Below are 18,368 nucleotides of genomic sequence, written 5' to 3' on the forward strand. Positions count from 1 at the left end.
ATAGACGCGTGGTGCGTTTTATTTGTGATCACTCATTCATATGTGACCGGTCAGAAATAAGGGTACATGATTTGGGGTAATTTTATAATTTTAATTCTAATGTCTTTGCAAGATCTGGTCACGACCAGGCAAGACGGGGAATCAACCCAATGCCTGCTACATACTCCTCTTATCTTACCAACAACGTATGTTATCCGGTAGCCCTAGCTTGACCGGCATTAGAGGGGTTGCCCCCTATACTAAACACCCTTACAGGAGGGTTTAAGGGTAGAAGTGAGGTAAATATACTAGCAGATGAGTCCTGTACTAAGACCACATGTAAGATCTTAAGTTGGAATATTGCGGGCATTAGATCTAAAACCCAAGACGAGATATGGGCTGGATATGTCAAATCACACGATATTATTGCACTACAAGAGACCTGGGATACTTCGAACAGTCTTTTCTTGGATGGTTATGTCCATTTTTATATCCCAACCACACCCAGCCTGGCGGGTAGGGCGAGGGGGGGCCTCGCACTCCTGGTCTCATTGAATTTAAAAGGTTCTGCTAAACAGTTAGAATCAGGTCCCCAACATTGCCTGGTCGTAGAACTAGTGGTTTTAAATTCCCCTACCCTGTTTCTTATTAATTTTTATAATTCTTTAAATAGTGTCAGTCTAAACCAGCATCTAGAATCTCTGGGGGAGGTTCTGGACAAATTCAGAGCGTCACATAATAGCTTTGAGGTCCACCTGATGGGTGACTTTAATATCCATCCCTGCAGTCTGGGTTGCATTGTGGATGATGATGAGGGATTTCCCTATTCATCACACATACTAAAAAAGGTGAGGCTTTGGAGAGCCTTTTGGCTTCCTCAAACCTCTTTGAATCCGGTTGCTGCACGAAAGGGGAGAGGTCTTTTACATTTAAAGGTATAGATTCAGGATCAGTCATCGATTACATATTTGTTTCGACTTCGATTTTGCCTTTGGTTTTAAACTACAGGGTAGAAGACTCTGTATTTAGCGACCATAACCCCGTGATAATTGAGGCTCTTCCGGGAGGGTCACTGGTTTTTAAAGATCTAAGAATTGCAAGGACAACAGATCTTGTCTTAAAAGACCAGGATAGGAGGCTGAAATGGGCTAAAGTGACTCCGATTACTTTCCTACAAGAGGTTTTGTCCAAGGTTGAACTGGAGGTGGCCATATGCTTAGATCATGCAAATGCCAACTCGAGGATAGTTGAAGCCTTTAATTCTATTTGCCTACAAGTAGATAATGCCCTTTTGGTAAAAATTAAATCAAGGGGTCAAATAGGCAAAAAAGGGTTTGACACTAATTGTACTAAGGCTCACTCTGCTCTTTTAAAGGCATTAAAGAAAACACCGAGAAACAGACCATTGATTGTATCCTTGAGGAAACAATATAAACAGGCCATCACAGCCCGCAAAAATGAGATCAAGGAAGATGCTTGGAATAACTTACAGTCACAAGAAACCCTGCGGGATAGTTCAAAATTCTGGGGAGTGATTAATCATTCTTATTTCTCAGGTATTGAGAACTTGCCCATGGAATGTAGTATTCCTGACGAGCAGTGGTTAGCTCACTTTGAAAAGATTTATAGCTCACACTCACCGGGGCATCTAGAAGGGCCATTACCTTTTAAACAGGTTGGTCTAGTGTCGGTCTTTAGGGAGGAGGATGTGGAAAAAGCCATTTATGAGACATCCAAAAATAAGGCTCCGGGACCAGATGGTGTACCTGCAGACTTATATAAGTCTGCTCCTAAATTCTGGGCCAAAATATTAACAAATGTTTTCAATGCCGCTAGAGACAAGAATATCCCGGAGTCCTGGGCTAAGTCTATTATTATCCCAATTTTTAAAAAAGGTCAGAGGGGCGATCCGGCCTGTTATAGGCCCATTTCCTTAATTGACTCTGCTGTTAAAATCCTAGGCAGAGTCATCTTGGGCAGACTGACCACATGGCTTGAGGGCAGTAGTATACTATGAAATGCTCAATATGGTTTTAGGGCTAACAGGAGCACGTTGGATCAATGTTTAGACCTTCATTTACTTATTTGCAAATATACCATTGCAAAGGAGGGGTCCTTGTATATGGCCTTTATGGATCTCTCCTCAGCTTTTGACCTGGTCAACAGGTCAAAGCTGTGGAGAATCCTATTGCACATGGGGGTTGATCCCCCTCTGGTTGGTTTCTTGGCGGACCTTCATTGCGGTTTATTAGCCTCAGTGAGAGTTACTCAGGGAGGAAGGTGTACCAACTGTTTTAGGTCAGAGAGGGGTGTTAGGCAGGGGTGCATATTGGCACCCCTTCTTTTCACACTGTATATAATGCTCTGGACCCTGCTTTGGCCAATTCAGTGGTGGACGTTCCGCGCGTAGGAGATACTAAGATCCCAGTTCTCCTATACGCCGACGACGCCGTGCTCCTGGCACGTTCAGGTGTGGCCCTTGATAGATTACTGGCCTCTTTTGGCGATTTCATGACATCCTTAGATCTTAAAATTAACACCCAAAAGTCTCAGGTTATGATCACTGGTCAGGCCAGCAGGAAAAGGAAATCTAAATCTTTTTTTTGCCTAGGTTGCGAAGTAAAAAGGGTCCCCATTTTTACTTATTTAGGGGTAATCTTTGACGAGAAAGGAACATGGGGCCCGCAACATAAACAAAAAGGCAATTCTGTGGCAAGATCGGCCGCAGCAATACTCGGATTTGCCAAATGGTTGGGAGCTCGCCCCATGGAGGCTATTTTGAAAGTCTATAAAGCCAAATCTTTGGCCATAGCCGCCTATGGTTCTGCCATTTGGGGCTACACCAATACAGATTCTATCCAGAGGGTGGAGAATATGTTTTTAAGATCTTTGCTGTCCGTCCCTCAGTCCACACCCACTTTCACAATACATTCAGAGTTGGGTGTGGGGTATGTCGCAGACCTAATTAAAGTGGCACCTGTCATTTGTTGGCTAAAAACCTGGCTTAACCAGGAAATTTCTTTAAACCACCTGATCCTTAAGGACTGTTTAGCCTTGGACAGAGCCCATAGAATCCCCTGGCTGGCTTATGTTAAAAAGATGTTGGCAATAGTGGGTAGACCAGAGCTATTTAATTCCCCTGAATGTATCAACAAGAAAGATGTTATAGGGATTAAGATTGCTCTGGTCACTCGACTTATGGCTGAGAGGGAGGACCTGGAACTAAAAAAGCCATTAGTTAGAAAGAACTATGTGCTCCTAACTGTTCCTGGTCTGGAACCCTATCTGGCCTTTGTAACCAGTCCTCTTCACAGGTTTCTCCTAATCAAATTTCGCTTAAACTTGATACATCTTGTGCTTGGTCTGTATCCCACATGGGCTACCCCTGAAAATGCAACCACATGTGATTGCGATAACTTTTCTACTCAAGATACATTACATCTCATTATGTTCTGCGAGCACTATGCACAGATTTGGAAAAAATACCTGTTACCTCTTCTCAAAGGGGCTGGTTTCTTACAAGTCCGGCCAGCGCTCTTGTTTCTGCAACTTTTACCTAGTATTCGCATTGCTTTTTATGTAGCAAGTTTTCTAGTTGCGGCTGTCCGTATAAACAAGAAGCGTGTTAGCGCACGGTTAAGACATAACATGATTGCTTTGGTGTGAATGGGTTGGTGGTTTCTATCTATGGAGTCTCAATTCCTGTTAGACTTTTTATCGAATCTATATTACTGTACTTTATTTATTTTTTTAACCTTGAACGGGACCTATGAAATATGTTCACTTCAATCCTTTTTAATCTCAACAATGTCATTATTATTGTAACTGATGAACTTTTTGTCCTGTATCCTATGTGATTTTCTGTTTGTTATGTCTTTTTTTGATTTTTATTAATCGAATAAAAGTATTTGACTGACTGACTGACTGATAGCCTTCCTGGGCAGGGACAGACAGGGCTAGGATAAAAGGGTACCTGCACACTTCAAGGAGCTGATTTGAAGTCATCTCCACTTCAAAGGCACATTTGGGGATAAGTACTGGGGCCCTGACACTGCCAAAAGAGTAGACTAGTGGAACTGGGAAGAACACTGCTGGAGTTAAGAATGCTGTGCTGTAAGAATTGCCACTTTGCCGTGACTGTCTGATATGAGGAAATGCTTGTCTGCTTTGCTGAGCTGCCCTGGTGCCTCATGATCTGTGCGCTGCTGAGGACAAGGACTGGACCCATCTAACTTGAGCCCAGAGTGACTCCAAGGGCTTGCCTCCTGTTTTCTGAAGTTTTAGGGACACAAAAGACTTCCTGCAATTCTGCTGTTGCTGCTTGATTCTGCCATCTTTAAGTCCTACCCTTGCCTGAGGTGGCCCAGTTCTGGGCCTCAGATTTGGGTTCTGCAGCTGTTTCCCTACACAAACGACACATCGTAATATTTGCGCTGATGACAACGCATTGCCTGCATCTCAATCTCAAGGGAACTGGACGATTACGCAGCGACCCGGCTGTTTGGAAAGAATGATGCATCATGCCCTCAGCGTCGACGCTTTGCTCAATCCAAGGTAATTTTTCAGCTGGACCTACGTCTACGTGAGTCTCGTAGCCAGCCTGCCCTCCATTGCAGTTGGCCTGAACTTTGGATTTACCCTAGTCCCTCGCAACCTCAAGTAACTTTTTAGCGTTTTTGACTTTAAAGTACTATTTTTAAATTATTCTTTAGAAATTCATATCTTAACTTCTACTACTGATCGTATTTTTGTGTTTTTTATCTTGTTTATTCAAATAAATATTCTCAATTTTTTTATACCTGTGTGGAGTCTTTTTGTGGTGTATTCATTGTGTTAGTGTGTGTTGCACAAATACTATACACATTGCCTCTTAAGTTAAGCCTGCCTGCTCTGTGCCAAGCTACCAGAGGGTGAGCACAGATTAATTTAAAGTGTGTATCTAGCTTACTCTGACTAGGATTGTGGTCCTTAATTGGACAGGGTCCAAACCTCTGCCAAATAGAGTCCCAATTTCTAACAACTTAATTTTTTTTTTTTTTAAGGAGGAAATTAAAGCTATCTTGGTGACTTGCATCATACTCTTGTACACTGAGAAATTGATGCAGAACAAACAAATGAGTACTGTAAATACATCTGGACACAGTAAGTGATACTAAATTACACAAAACATATTTACCTCCTTCATACATGTCAAAAACTTTGTTATCAACAGCCTTTCCTGTAGCGTCTGAAAGAAAAAACATAACATCTGATTGTTAAAAGCGTTTTTAGCATGCAGCTGCATAGAAAGTAAATGAAATATTAACAAGCATGTATTCGTTGCCTACAGTTGGCCTGATGGCTTAAAGGTGTGCAGAAAAAAATGAATTAAAACAGATTGAGCAACAATAAAATTGAAACAAAAAGCAGAATTATAAAAAATAAGACCAAAAAAAGCTGAATATATGAAAACTGAAAAAGTCGTGAAAATAAATGTGTGGGTTAGGTTGGTGTAAGATGATATTTAGGTGAGGGATAGGTTTAAAGGATGTTTTAAGGTTGGTGTCAGAGTAAGTTATTGTGTGAGGGATGATTAACGGTGTACTGGGTCTGGTTAAGGTAGGAGTAAGGCTTGTGGTTAGAGTTAGGAATTGGAAATAGATTGGGTTACTGACACTAAATGTAGTGGTTGGCATAAAGCTAGTGTAAGTGATGGTGTAAAGGTATGTGTAATATTTGGAGTAAAACTTAGTATTAAGGTTTGGGTAAGGAATGGGTTTATCATTAGGTCAGGATATGGGTTGGGCTTTAGTAATGGAAGGTGTAAGTGATGATGTAAAAGATGGTGTAAAAGGAGCTCGAAATGGTTGGCATGGGAGGTGGTTTATGGGTATCAATCAATCAATCAAGCATTTGTATAGCGCGCTACTCACCCGGAGGGTCTCAAGGCGCTTGGGGGAGGTGGGTCCGCTACTGCTCGAACAGCCAGGTCTTGAGTTGCTTCCTGAAGGAGAGGTGGTCTTGGGTCAGACGGAGGTGGATGGGGAGGGAGTTCCACGTCTTGGCAGCCAGGTGGGAGAAGGATCTTCCTCCTGTTGTGGCTCTTCCGATGCAGGGGACGGCGGCGAGGGCGTGGCTGGTTGATCGAAGCTGGCGGGTGGGAGTGTAGAAGGTCAAGCGGTCGTTGAGGTATCTTGGGCCTTGGTTGTGGAGAGCTTTGTGTGCGTGGGTGAGGAGTCGGAACGTGATTCTCTTGCTGACGGGGAGCCAGTGTAGGTTTCTCAGGTGTACGGAGATGTGGCTGTGTCGGGGAATGTCCAGGATGAGGCGTGCTGAGGCGTTCTGGATGCGCTGGAGTCGTTTCTGGAGTTTGGCTGTGGTTCCGGCGTAGAGGGAGTTGCCGTAGTCCAGGCGGCTGGTGACGAGGGCCTGGGTGACCGTCTTCCTGGTTTCGGTGGGGATCCACCGGAAGATCTTACGTAGCATGCGTAGGATGTTGAAGCATGATGCGGAGACAGCGTTGACTTGTCTGGTCATGGAGAGGGAGGAGTCCAGGACGAAGCCCAGGTTGCGTGCGTGGTCTGTTGGTTTGGGTGCGCTGCCAAGGGCAGGGGGCCACCAGGAGTCGTCCCAGGCGGAGGGTGATGATCCCAGGATGAGGACTTCCGTCTTATCTGAGTTCAGTTTCAGGCGGCTGTTCGTCATCCACTCGGCTACGTCTTTCATCCCTTCGTGTAGGTTGGTTCTGGCGGTGGCGGGGTCGTTGGTGAGGGAGAGGATCAGCTGGGTGTCGTCGGCGTAGGAGATGATGTTGAGGTTGTGTTAGCGTGCGATGGCTGCGAGGGGGCTCATGTAGACGTTGAAGAGGGTGGGGCTGAGTGATGATCCTTGTGGTACGCCGCAGATGACTTCGGTGGCCTCGGACCTGAACGGGGGTAGGCGGACTCTCTGTGTTCTTCCGGCGAGGAAGGAGATGATCCATTCCAGTGCCTTCTCCTGGATACCGATGTTGTTGAGGCGCTGCACTAGGGTGCGGTGGCAGACCGTGTCGAACGCCGCGGAGAGGTCCTGGAGGATGAGGGCCGTTGTTTCCCCGTTGTCGAGCAAAGCTCGGATGTCGTCAGTGGCTGCGATGAGGGCGGTCTCGGTGCTGTGGTTGGCCCGGAAGCCGGACTGCGAGTGGTCGAGGGATCCGTTCGTCTCGAGGAAGGCGGCCAGTTGTCTGTTGACGGTTTTCTCGATGACTTTGGCCGGAAAAGGAAGGAGCGAGATGGGGCGGTAGTTTTTGAGGTCGGTGGGGTCCGCTGATGGTTTCTTCAGTAGGGCGCTGAGTTCGGCGTGCTTCCAGCTCTCTGGGAAGGTGGCGGTGTCGAAGGAGGCGTTGATGATGTCCCGCAGGTGGGGTGCGATGACTGAGTCGGCCTTGTTGAAGACGTGGTGAGGGCAGGGGTCGGTTGGAGATCCTGAGTGGATGGAGTTCATCGTGCGGATGGTGTCTTCGGTGTTGACTGGGGTCCAGGCGCGGAGGGTGGTGGTGGGGGGCGTTGTTCCGGTCGTAGGGTGCGTTGGCTGTGTGCTGAAACTGTTGTGTATGTCTGCGATCTTGCTGTGGAAGAACGAGGCGAGCGAGTTGCAGAGGTCTTGCGAGGGCGTGATGTCGTTGTTTCCGGCGCTGGGGTTCGAGAGCTCTTTGACGATGTTGAAGAGTTCCTTGCGGTTGCGGGCGTTGTTGTCCAGTCGTTCCTTGAATGCGGATTTCTTGGTGGCGTGGATCAGCTGGTGATGTCTTCGAGTGGTGAGCTTGAGGGTGGTCATGTTGTCTGTAGTTGGGTCTCTGCGCCAGGCTTTCTCGAGGGCCCGGCAGTTCTTCTTGGAGCTCTTGAGTTCGTCGGTAAACCAAGATGCTTTCTTGGTGCCGGGTCTGGCGGAGGGGTGGGGGGTCTTCAGTGGAGCGAGGTCGTCTGCGCAGTTGCTGATCCATTTCGTGAGGTTGTTGGCGGCTTGGTTGGGGTTCGCTGATCTGGTGGGGGGGTTCTGGCTCAGGGATGTGGTGAGCTGGTCGGCAGTGATCTTGTTCCAGCTTCTGCGGGGGACCAGTTGCGGGTGGTGGTGAGTCGTGGTCCTTCTGAAGCTGAAGTGGACGCAGCTGTGGTCTGTCTAGTGGAGTCCGGTGGCGTGGCTGAAGGTGATGTCCTTGCTGGAGGAGAAGACGGGGTCGAGCGTGTGGCCGGCGTAGTGGGTGGGGGTGGTCACCAGTTGCTTGAGTCCGAGGTTGGCGAGGTTGTCCAGCAGGGTGGTGGTGTTGCGGTCGTTGTTGTTCTCCAGGTGGAAGTTGAGGTCCCCGAGGAGGATGTAGCCAGCGGAGGGGAGGGCATGCGGGCTGATGAACTCGGCGATGTCTTCGCTGAATTGTGTGCGAGGTCCCGGGGGTCTGTAGATGAGGGTGCCTCTGAGGGTGGTCTTGGGGTCGGTGTGGGGATTGGTATTGTCCAATAAAATGGTGAAAACAGCATGATGTATGGGGAAGCAAGAAAGGGTGAGGGTTAAATAGTGAGTACCTGATTAGGAGATACTTTAATGGATTCATGAACAATTCTCAAGTGTAGTAGTAAAAATGGGCATTTTAACCTCACCATTTTTGTATTCTCTGTTGATATACATACTATCCTCTACTGTTTTGAAAGTAACTCTTTTGTATTGTATTTTGTTACAGGATCAGCTCAAAAATAGCAATATCTCTAAAGCTATAATACTGCTTTTTGCAAAATCAAAGTACTGACTGCAATTTCAGTTGACAGGGCAACCATGAGGTTTTTTCTCTGTTAGCATCAATAATTTGTTATTAATTACCTTTCTTTCTCCCACATTGAAAGCTGTGCATCTTTTCTCATTCCTATGCCACTTGCATATGAGACAAACCTCTGCCACTCCCCCATCTTGTAAATCTATTTACTAGGCTATTATTGCACCATTTCTACTTTTAGGTAGAGTTTTTAAAAGAGACATTCACATATCAAATTGCATTAGAGGATAAAACTACTGTTTCATGTTCCAACTGTTTCAAAACAACATGTTAAAATCGGAATAATTTCAACAACTTCTATAAAGACATACATTCATTTTTCTTAAACATATCACAACACTTCATAGAAATATGTACTCAATAACACTCAGTAAATGATTGTCTATTCAGTGCTTTTTCTTTAGAAAAAGTAAATTTATTATGCACACACTACTAAATACTACACATTAATTTACAAATATATACATAAGGCAGATGAAAAATACCATAGGTGACATTGCATAATCACTTTTGACCCCTAAAGGCTCATACAAACATATAAGGTGAGTCTATTGGCTTGATCAAAGATTCAAGAGCAACAAACTACATGTTAAACATACCACCATTTTGTGGTAAAGGCAATAATCAATAATAACTATGTCTAAATGCACTTATTAATGTTAATAAAACTGTACATTGCCATTATGGCGTCCACCACAGTTAAATATCAAATCATGCATAGTCCCCTCTTTGCCATGCTACCTGTGCACATTTACCGGGCTGCGTACAACAGTAGTCTCACACATGCAGACCTCACACATGTGGACGTGTGTGTGTGTGTACCGGCTTACGAGTAACCAGCCAAATGCCCCTTATCCTTGCTGCATTGCAAAAGCCTTACTATAAAAGGCAGATACTGGGTGTAAACATGATCAGTCCATTTGCCGTGTGATTACCGTGGGTGAGACACATGTAGCAAGACTCACCAACAGTAAACAGTCCAAAACCGTGTGATCCAAAAAACAAAAGGTACAGCTGTACTGAATGGGTGGAACCAAACTGCAACACTATTTTAACAAACTATGTATTTACATAATCTAATAAGGGCACATACTGAAACTGAAATAGAAGAAAACTCTGCCTAACATCAGGATGAAAAATCTTGTTAACAAACATTGTGAATTTGAGTAGTTACATTTTTCCTCAATCATCGTGGATATTGTTTAATTCTATTGGCTCCCTGTTGACAGATGCATTCTTTAAAAGACTGATGTCTTTACAAATCCTGATTATTGCTATATTGGACTTTTACATTTCCCAAACCAATTGCTTATCGATTTGTTTAATTCACTATAAATTCATCCCAAATTATCTTTATGAGTAAACATTGACCTGCAGTCTTTGCAGATATGAAGCAAAATAATACTTCAGCTGTTAATCTGTCAAGCAATAGCAATAAGGCCAAGCTTCATTCAGATCAGATCAGGGTATTTAGACAAAATCTGCTCATTCCACAGATCATCAAATAGCCCTAACATAGTATGAATTTTGGCCAGGCGCACTTTTAGTACAGAAATTCTAATGAGGTCCTCAGAACTTAAACATTTTTGTTTGTTTTTGATTTTCATATATGCATCAAAATTATGGTGGTATCAGCCTAAATATTACACACATACAACATTGGCAGCACAAAATAAATAATAAAGATAAAACCAGCAGGTATGATTTTTGTTGCAATAAAATTAGGTAACATTTGGGGGAAAGTTATTGCATATCCATGCAAAGGTAAAAAAATGCATCAAAGTGATTAGTAATTCAGTCGAGGAATTTATTGGATTGAGTAGCGGTCTCTTTTCCACTCCACATATAGGCCACTCAGCCCACTGCTTTATTGTGTTACATAAGGCACACAAAACATCCGTGCCTCCTATGCAAGCTGCTTGAACTCTTTTTACAATTGCGTGGCAAAAGCAAATACTTCAATTTCTGGAGGAAACGCTAAATATGGACTATAATCCACTATGGGCACATTTCTATAGCCCTGATAAAGAAATTCAACCAGCGGAATTTCCTCTGGTTTTAGCATTTTAACCAGAAACTGGAGTTTTTTTCATAAATACCCAACTTTAAATCAGACCCCTTCAATGCTCAAGCAAGCCCTGTAGCAAGTTGTGACTTTAACTTACAGTTTACAATGGCGATGTTCATCCCTCTTCCAGCATTGTTCTTCTTCGCCCCGACTAATCTGAAATGGAAATAAAATTAAGTTTGTTCAGAAAATTAAAAATCATTGTTCCCCATCATTATGAAGCAACAGTAATCATTTTTATGTTGTGTTGTATTTTTGATTTTGAAAATATGGCACCAGTCTTGTGTAGTGTATTACAGTGTCAAGCAGAATTGAATATAGAACGCTATTAAAGAAGTAGCGACTGGCTAATTATTTGCCTCCGACGCAACTACAAATACCTTACACCAAATGCAGACGGCTTTGGAATTACAAAATTTGTACACGATGCAAGTTCACTAGTGGCAGTAGCAGACATTTATCCTAACTACAATGCCTACCTATTATGGAAAAGAGGACTTCCATCTAGTTTGCAGGGAACCTGTATCACTACAAAGGGTGGGCAAAAAAAAAAATTCTGAGAAATTCCACAAAAATCCATAAGAATATAACAAAAATACACCTACACGGCAAAAAAGTATTGTGCATGACTTTTATCACAAAAGCACGCATTATGGTAAAAAGTCTTGAGATATACTGGCAGCAGACTGGTGTGAGACAAAAATGTCGCTTGTTAAGATTTGTAAGTAATTTCAAGAACTTCGCTTAGCGCACAATTTGGGAAGTGCACAAATGTCGCTGGCATATACTAAATTATTCCAAGGCCTAATCACCACAATGGCTAATGTGGTTCAAAAGTCTCTCCAATTATGTTTCAAGACAATTGCATCAGTTCTGAGATAGGGACTCCCTGCATGGGGCTTTACACAATTAAAATATATCATGCATATCTGAAAAAACAGTCACCATAACAATTCGGTCAAATGAAAGGAACTGGGACGGACTGATTTTTTTCCAGTCCGCAGTATGTGAGTTAGCATTTTTTTCTGTAGACCTGATGGTGTTTGCCATGGACTCAAAATCAAATGGGTAGAACTGCGCCTGTTCACCACAGAGGTGTTGTGACTGGCACCCAGCAGCCAATCAGAATCGTCCAAACACAGGACCCTGTTCTCATCAGCCACGAGAATCGTCCTTTGGTGCACTCTTGGGGTGGGTTTTTAGCAGTTTTTCAGAATGAATTAAAAAGCAGACAAAAAGTGAAGGTGGAATTTGCCAATTTCACATTTCCACAAAATATTTTTGCCCACTAAAAAGAGTTCTGTACTTCTTTTGGGAGAGCAAGGGCAATATTATGGCACACTGCAAAGACGCAACGCAATTCGATATTGAAATTTGCACCAACTGGATGTTTAAAGAAAAAGAAATGTATACTGAATATCCAGTGCAAACAACGTTTGCATGTTCCATGCAATACTAATTTTTCACAGAATTCTGCTGCTAGCACCAATGCATTTTATTTTCTAATCATGGAAATGATGGTGCAAAATTGTACAAAACTGTTGCAAAGTGTATGATAACTAGCTCCTAATCTGCACTAGGTAAATAAACAGTAGAACAATGTCACAAAATATAGTTAAGGTCAGTTCCTTTCATACCTTCAGTTTATGCACTGGCACCGTTAAATAGGAATGCAATTAAAAACTAAAGATTCGAAGAGAGGAACAATTGAACGCTAGTAGTCATGAAAAACTGAGGTCAAAAACAAATAAAAATGCATAGACAATGCCAGGGGCGTCTTATTATTATTAGGAGACAATCCACAATTATAGGAACAAATTTCCAAATACTAAATTATATATTCACACTCAACCATGATATAGTCACCCTAGGGCGAAACAGCCTTTATATCGCATGCTTTACATCGCATGCCATTACAACGCGGTTGTTACAACGACTGCATTGTTACAACACGTACCATTACATCACAAGTCATTACAACAACTTGCTCTAAGGGGCAGAAGGTGTTGGATTTACAATCCAACACCTTCCCTGCTGTTGCACAAACTGGAGTTGGAATAGTAAATTATACTATTCCTAAGTCCAGCGGGCCCCCTACAGTAAGCCATTGAAATGACTTGCGATGTAATAGTTTGTGTTGTAACAACGCGGTTGTTGTAACGACCACATTGTAATGGCATGCGATGTAAAGCATGCGTACTAAACGTAAATATTCCACCCTAGGCCACCAAACTATCAACCTCCTCCCATACTCGACGCCTGGGACGCCTAGACCTACTACTAACCAAAGGTGTCAAAACTATCTTGACTGACTGGAAGAATGCAAATAAGATTTTTCATCATACCTGGTGGGCGTGGGTCTGCTGCGTAAGAAGCGCAGATAACAACATCCATATCCACCACTTAGCACCAAATCTTCCAGAGCCTTGTGAAGCAAACTGGACTTAAAAGATACAACCTCCTTAAACCCGCGAGCTCATACAGCCACACCACCATCTTAGATATTTGCCACTCACACATCTTTTACGCCTCATACACCTCTGACCCTTTGTCTCCCCTATACTCGTTTTCTCTATATAACGACACTAGCTGTGTAATATGTGTATTGTATGCAACGTCTGCGCAATGACCGGAGTACAATATTATAACTTACCCATGTATATGTTCTTTACTTTTTGATGTGCTCCTATGTTCATTTCACACAAAATTCAATACTAATTTATTAAAATAAGAAAGAGCCCCTTGGATCATTTGAAGAATCGTTCTCTTTTGCTCCATCATATCCTTGGAAATATTCTCTAAGGGACATCATAGGTGGGAAGAAAACATATCTTAAGTTGGAAAACACTATCAAAGCATTGGTATTTTCCATAGTTCCATGTGCCGGAATTAATCCATGTTTTCAGACTACACTCGTTGTTATAACTTACCTGTTCGTTCAGTAGAGTGTCTTTAGCTGGACATTTGTTTAAAGGTAGCGACAAACACCACTCTAGTAGCCCTTCTAAACGCAGTAAATAAGAGATATTACCTTTACGCAATTTCTGGTTCTTAATTTGCCAGCTTTGGAAGGATGCAAAGCTGAGTCTGCCTTACCAGGATTTGCACTCATGAAGTCTACAACACTGCGTTTAATAGCGCGGAGATGGTTCAGCTCACTGAGCCATCCTTCAGGCTATATACTGATTATTTGTGTGGTGTAAATAAATACGTGCTCGTACTTGAGTGAATCTGTAATTCATTTTCAACGTGAGGGTACAGACCTTCTTTCAATTTGCAGTTATGTTACACCCTTTTCTCTGTAAGGAGTGGCTCACACATGACCAGTTTTTCCAATGCATTCGCTTCAAAGAAGTTCTTGCAGTGGGATGGAGGCCTAGACAGACGAAGATGGCTCTGGGTCGTGATTGGTTAAGCCTCACCTGGCTCAGGCCCGTTCTATTTAGGTTCCACTTTTGTTCCAGGCTAGGCTAAGCTTGCATGCTATCCAAGACAAACTGTTTCCATTTGCAGGCCTCTAGATGTACCGTTGCTGCTCCTTGATCTTATCAAGGAAGCACCTCACATATGTTTCATAAAATATATATCTGTTAAGTATTCACCAGAGATGTACTTCTCCACCACGAATCTCCCTGCCCTATCGCCACTCAGGACCAGCATACAGCCAAAGTGCGCCTCTATAATCGTGCGCTTCTAGGCGCTTAACTGACCTAGCTACCCTCTACTGCTAGGTCTGCACTCTGCATATACCCCACTACAATAATTAATAAAATAAACTGACAACATATTGTACCAGGTGTACTTCGCAGTGTCCTCCTGGAAAAACATAACAGTGTTTAATCAAGAAATACTCCAATGTAGATCCCATGTATTTCAACAGACCCAAGGCAGAAAAAATGCAAAATAATAAAACGCCACAAGGTGGCAGAAGGGCGCCACAAACCCGGTATGCCTTGTTTAAATAGTACTTGTAAAGTGAATTTATTCCGAGAAGGATTATGAGTTGCAGGGTACTGGAGGAGGTACGGAGTATACGTAAATGTGCCGCAGTACCTTTCACTTGCAAATCACATCCCGGATTGTGGAATTACCATGTGGGACAGCTTTATCCAGTCAAAAAACCACACAAAATTAAAATTCCATGGGGTTCAATGCATCAATCAACAATCTGCTCCAAGCAGGTGGTAAATGTATGTGGGGACCTCTGTGTGGGGTGGAGGCTGACAGTGGGGGAGTAGTGGAGGGAAGGGGAAGGTGTTTTCTGGCAGGCATCCATCAGGATTGGACATTGTGGAATGGGGTTTGCCGGCTGCTGCATTCTCAGGCAATTTTCCAGCCGGAATTACCTGTCGATGAAACATCGGGCGAGGGTCACCCACACCCAACAAAGACAGGTGTGGTAAAACCAGTCCAACTGGAATCAGACGGAGGAATATTCCATGAGGTAACCCCTCTCCACCCGACTCCTAAACAGCCTCCTATCCTGCAGACATCACTTAACAGAACATGAATGCTGTACCGTGAAACACAGAGGGGGAGAGAGGAGACCCCAACTGACAAGTGGTTTCCAAAGATAAAATACCTATTCTTTTTATGCTTATTTTAAACCCTTAGCTGGATATAGGTACAACCCGAGCCTTGAATTAAATTATGCTGTCAGATATTGAAATATGGATATTAGATATGTCTGTACTGGTGATATGACCAAAGCACATTTATTTTCCTCAAGCTGTCGTCATAAAAGTTATGAAAATCAGCCTAGGAAATACCTAGGAAAGTGTGGTATATAAAGATTCACAATTACTCGTTATTGCTTCAAATCAGAAACAGTTCGAGCGTGTAGTTCATATTCTAACATGCATATCACACGCTTGCAGGCATGACACCTGGACACTGATGCAGCCTGGCGCTCTATCCTCGCCTCTCTGTGTGAGGTTTAAAAAATCAGGATCGTATTGCTGGCAGCCAGCAAACCTCTGACGACCAGCGCTGGCGCGCTTGTTTGTGTGTCTTCCTAGAGAACTTGTAAGAGGCGGGGGATGGTATATAGACCCAGAGTACTTGTAAGAGGCGGAGGATGGTATATAGACCCAGAGTACTTGTAAGAGGCGGAGGATGGTATATAGACCCAGAGTACTTGTAAGAGGCGGATGGTATACCTACCTGGAGTACTTGTAAGAGGCGGATGGTATACCTACCTGGAGTACTTGTAAGAGGGGGATGGTATACCTACCTAGATTACTTGTAAGAGGGGGATGGTATACCTACCTAGATTACTTGTAAGAGGCGGAGGATGGAATATAGACCTAATGTACTTGTAAGAGGCGGATGGTAATCCGCCTCTTACAAGTACATTAGGTAGGTATACCATCTGCATCTTACAAGTACATTAGGTAGGTATACCATCCGCCCGTTACAAGTACTCTAGCTAGCTATACCATCCGCCTCTTACAAGTACTCTTGGTAGGTATACCAGACGTCTCGTACAAGTGCTCTAGGTAGCTATACCATCTGCCTCTTACAAGTACATTAGGTGGGTATACCAGACGTCTTGTACAAGTACTCTAGGGAGCTATACCATCCGCCTCTTACAAGTACTCTTGGTAGGTATACCAGACGTCTCTTACAAGTACATTAGGATATCAAGCACTCAAAATAAGGCAGGCGGGATATTCAACGCGTTTGTGATGGAGTACCCGTCTGCCAAACTCTAAATCAGGCCCCAAGTCTTTCGGTAATATTGATATGAGTAAAATATGCACGCTCCATACGAAGAACTCGAACAAGACCGAGGTCTTCAATGTTCCTAAAGAAGCAAGCATTGCTAAAGCCAATAGATCTGGCTTTAATTTGTCAAACATCTAAAGACAGGCATTCACGAGTGTTATGTTAATTCGATTTGTATAGTGCACTAATCACCTGAACGGGTATCCAGGCACTTGTTTCCAATGCACAAATGTTGTTGAGTACATTAAAGCCTGGCCTTTTGGCTCTGCCTACACTAGAAACAAATAGCAAAGTAGATTGGTTTCTTTACAGAATAAATGTAGGAGATAAAGCACTGAATGTGTGTACTGTTCAGTTGTAAAATAGTCCCTTTCCACCTCGGAGCCCAGGCCCACTATATGCATATGCGACGAATTGGTAACAATAGGTATTACAAACAGAAGCACTGTCAAGCCTTACATTATTGAGTCAAAAATAAGATTAAACAGCAGTTCCTTCCTAGATAACTACACAAGGGCATGATCAAAATAAGCTCTGTGTCTGCCACTTATCAGCAATGCAAACATTGTGCCAAATACATTTCTTCTATAAGTAAGAAAATAAACACACTTAGTTTTGCTTGTGACTTCCTTTTGCTCATATTAAGAACTGACTTGGAGTGCTAGCAAGGTCCCAAGGGCACTATCTTTGCATTGGCAGGCTCCACATTTATGAACCATTCCTATCAAGCAGGTTCCTCCAAATGCTTCAATGTAAGTGACCCAAGACTACAACTTCCAGACTAGACTGGCTTGTTAAAAGGAGCCCGGGCTGCAAACATGGCGTCCTGCAGTGCCGACATCTTGTGATCTGGCAACAGGTTGCAAGGTTGCACTGAACAGTCATCGCAGATGTCTGAATATGGGTCCAAAGGTGTGAAACACTGGATCTATTAATAGAGATACTGCCTGCTTCAGTTTACAGGTGCAGCCTTGGCAAGCAAACAAGGCCTTCCAGTTCACAGGTGTCTTAGCCAGCCGTTCACTTCTGTCTACCTCTTGCATGTGTGAAGAGCCAGTGCTAAGACCCTGCAGTGCAATCAAGGCCACAGCAGCTAGCTGGGGAATGTGTATTCATTGTGCCTGTAGGTTGCTTAGACCTCCTTGGCACTCACACATTTTAAATAAACAAGTGACTTCGGGGAATAGGGCGGTGCAACAGGTGTGAGAGCCTGGAGGAGACAAATCTCATCTGCCAACATTGAGCTTGCAACACCACGTTGGTGTTTTCGATGTCGTGAGTGAGCGCAAGGTCTAAAGTGTGAGTCGCTGTGTTTGATGGACAATGCTATATCGGATTCGGGCCCAGAAAACTTTCAAAGATGTGTCTGTATGGCTCTGGTTCTGATTTAGCGGACCACAGTCCCACAATTGCTCAAACAATGCTATGGATGGTATTTCTATTTTATTTTTTTGCGCTACACAAGAGCAACTGATGGAGGTTGACTGCGCATTCTTGGTGGAGCAGTCCTCACTGGCAAGCAACCCTTTGTGCTCCTCCCCCTATGTTCTCTCATAGGCTGCATACTGTGTAAGAGGTAGGAGATTGGGCTGGGGCGAGGAACTAGTGTGCAGCCCTCAAGGGTGGGAGAATCTGAAATATTTGTGTTTGTGTGAGACATTCTATTATATTGCGTCTGTGTACAGGGGTCACCTGATTCTTTGAACATTTAAGTGGAGGTCAAAACTTCCAATCAGCCTCCTTGTTGAACGAGGCAATACTACATATTGAGAGTCATAAGGGCGTTGGTTAACACTACAGATGGAAGTGCAC

General features: G+C 43.6%; 1 protein-coding gene across 1 annotated transcript in view; it reads right to left on the reverse strand.

Moving 5' to 3' along the window:
• Positions 1–18,368, reverse strand: part of FAM3B (FAM3 metabolism regulating signaling molecule B) — a 237,444-nt gene that overhangs the window by 38,770 nt on the left and 180,306 nt on the right. The window contains exons 4-5 of the mRNA XM_085621228.1: positions 10,927–10,985; positions 5,156–5,206 (exon numbers count right to left, since the gene is read on the reverse strand). Coding sequence (XP_085477354.1) covers positions 5,156–5,206; positions 10,927–10,985 — 110 coding nt within the window. The remainder of the gene's footprint in view (positions 1–5,155; positions 5,207–10,926; positions 10,986–18,368) is intronic.

This window comes from Triturus cristatus, chromosome 8, assembly GCF_964204655.1.
Source record: "Triturus cristatus chromosome 8, aTriCri1.1, whole genome shotgun sequence".
NCBI lineage: Eukaryota > Metazoa > Chordata > Amphibia > Caudata > Salamandridae > Triturus > Triturus cristatus.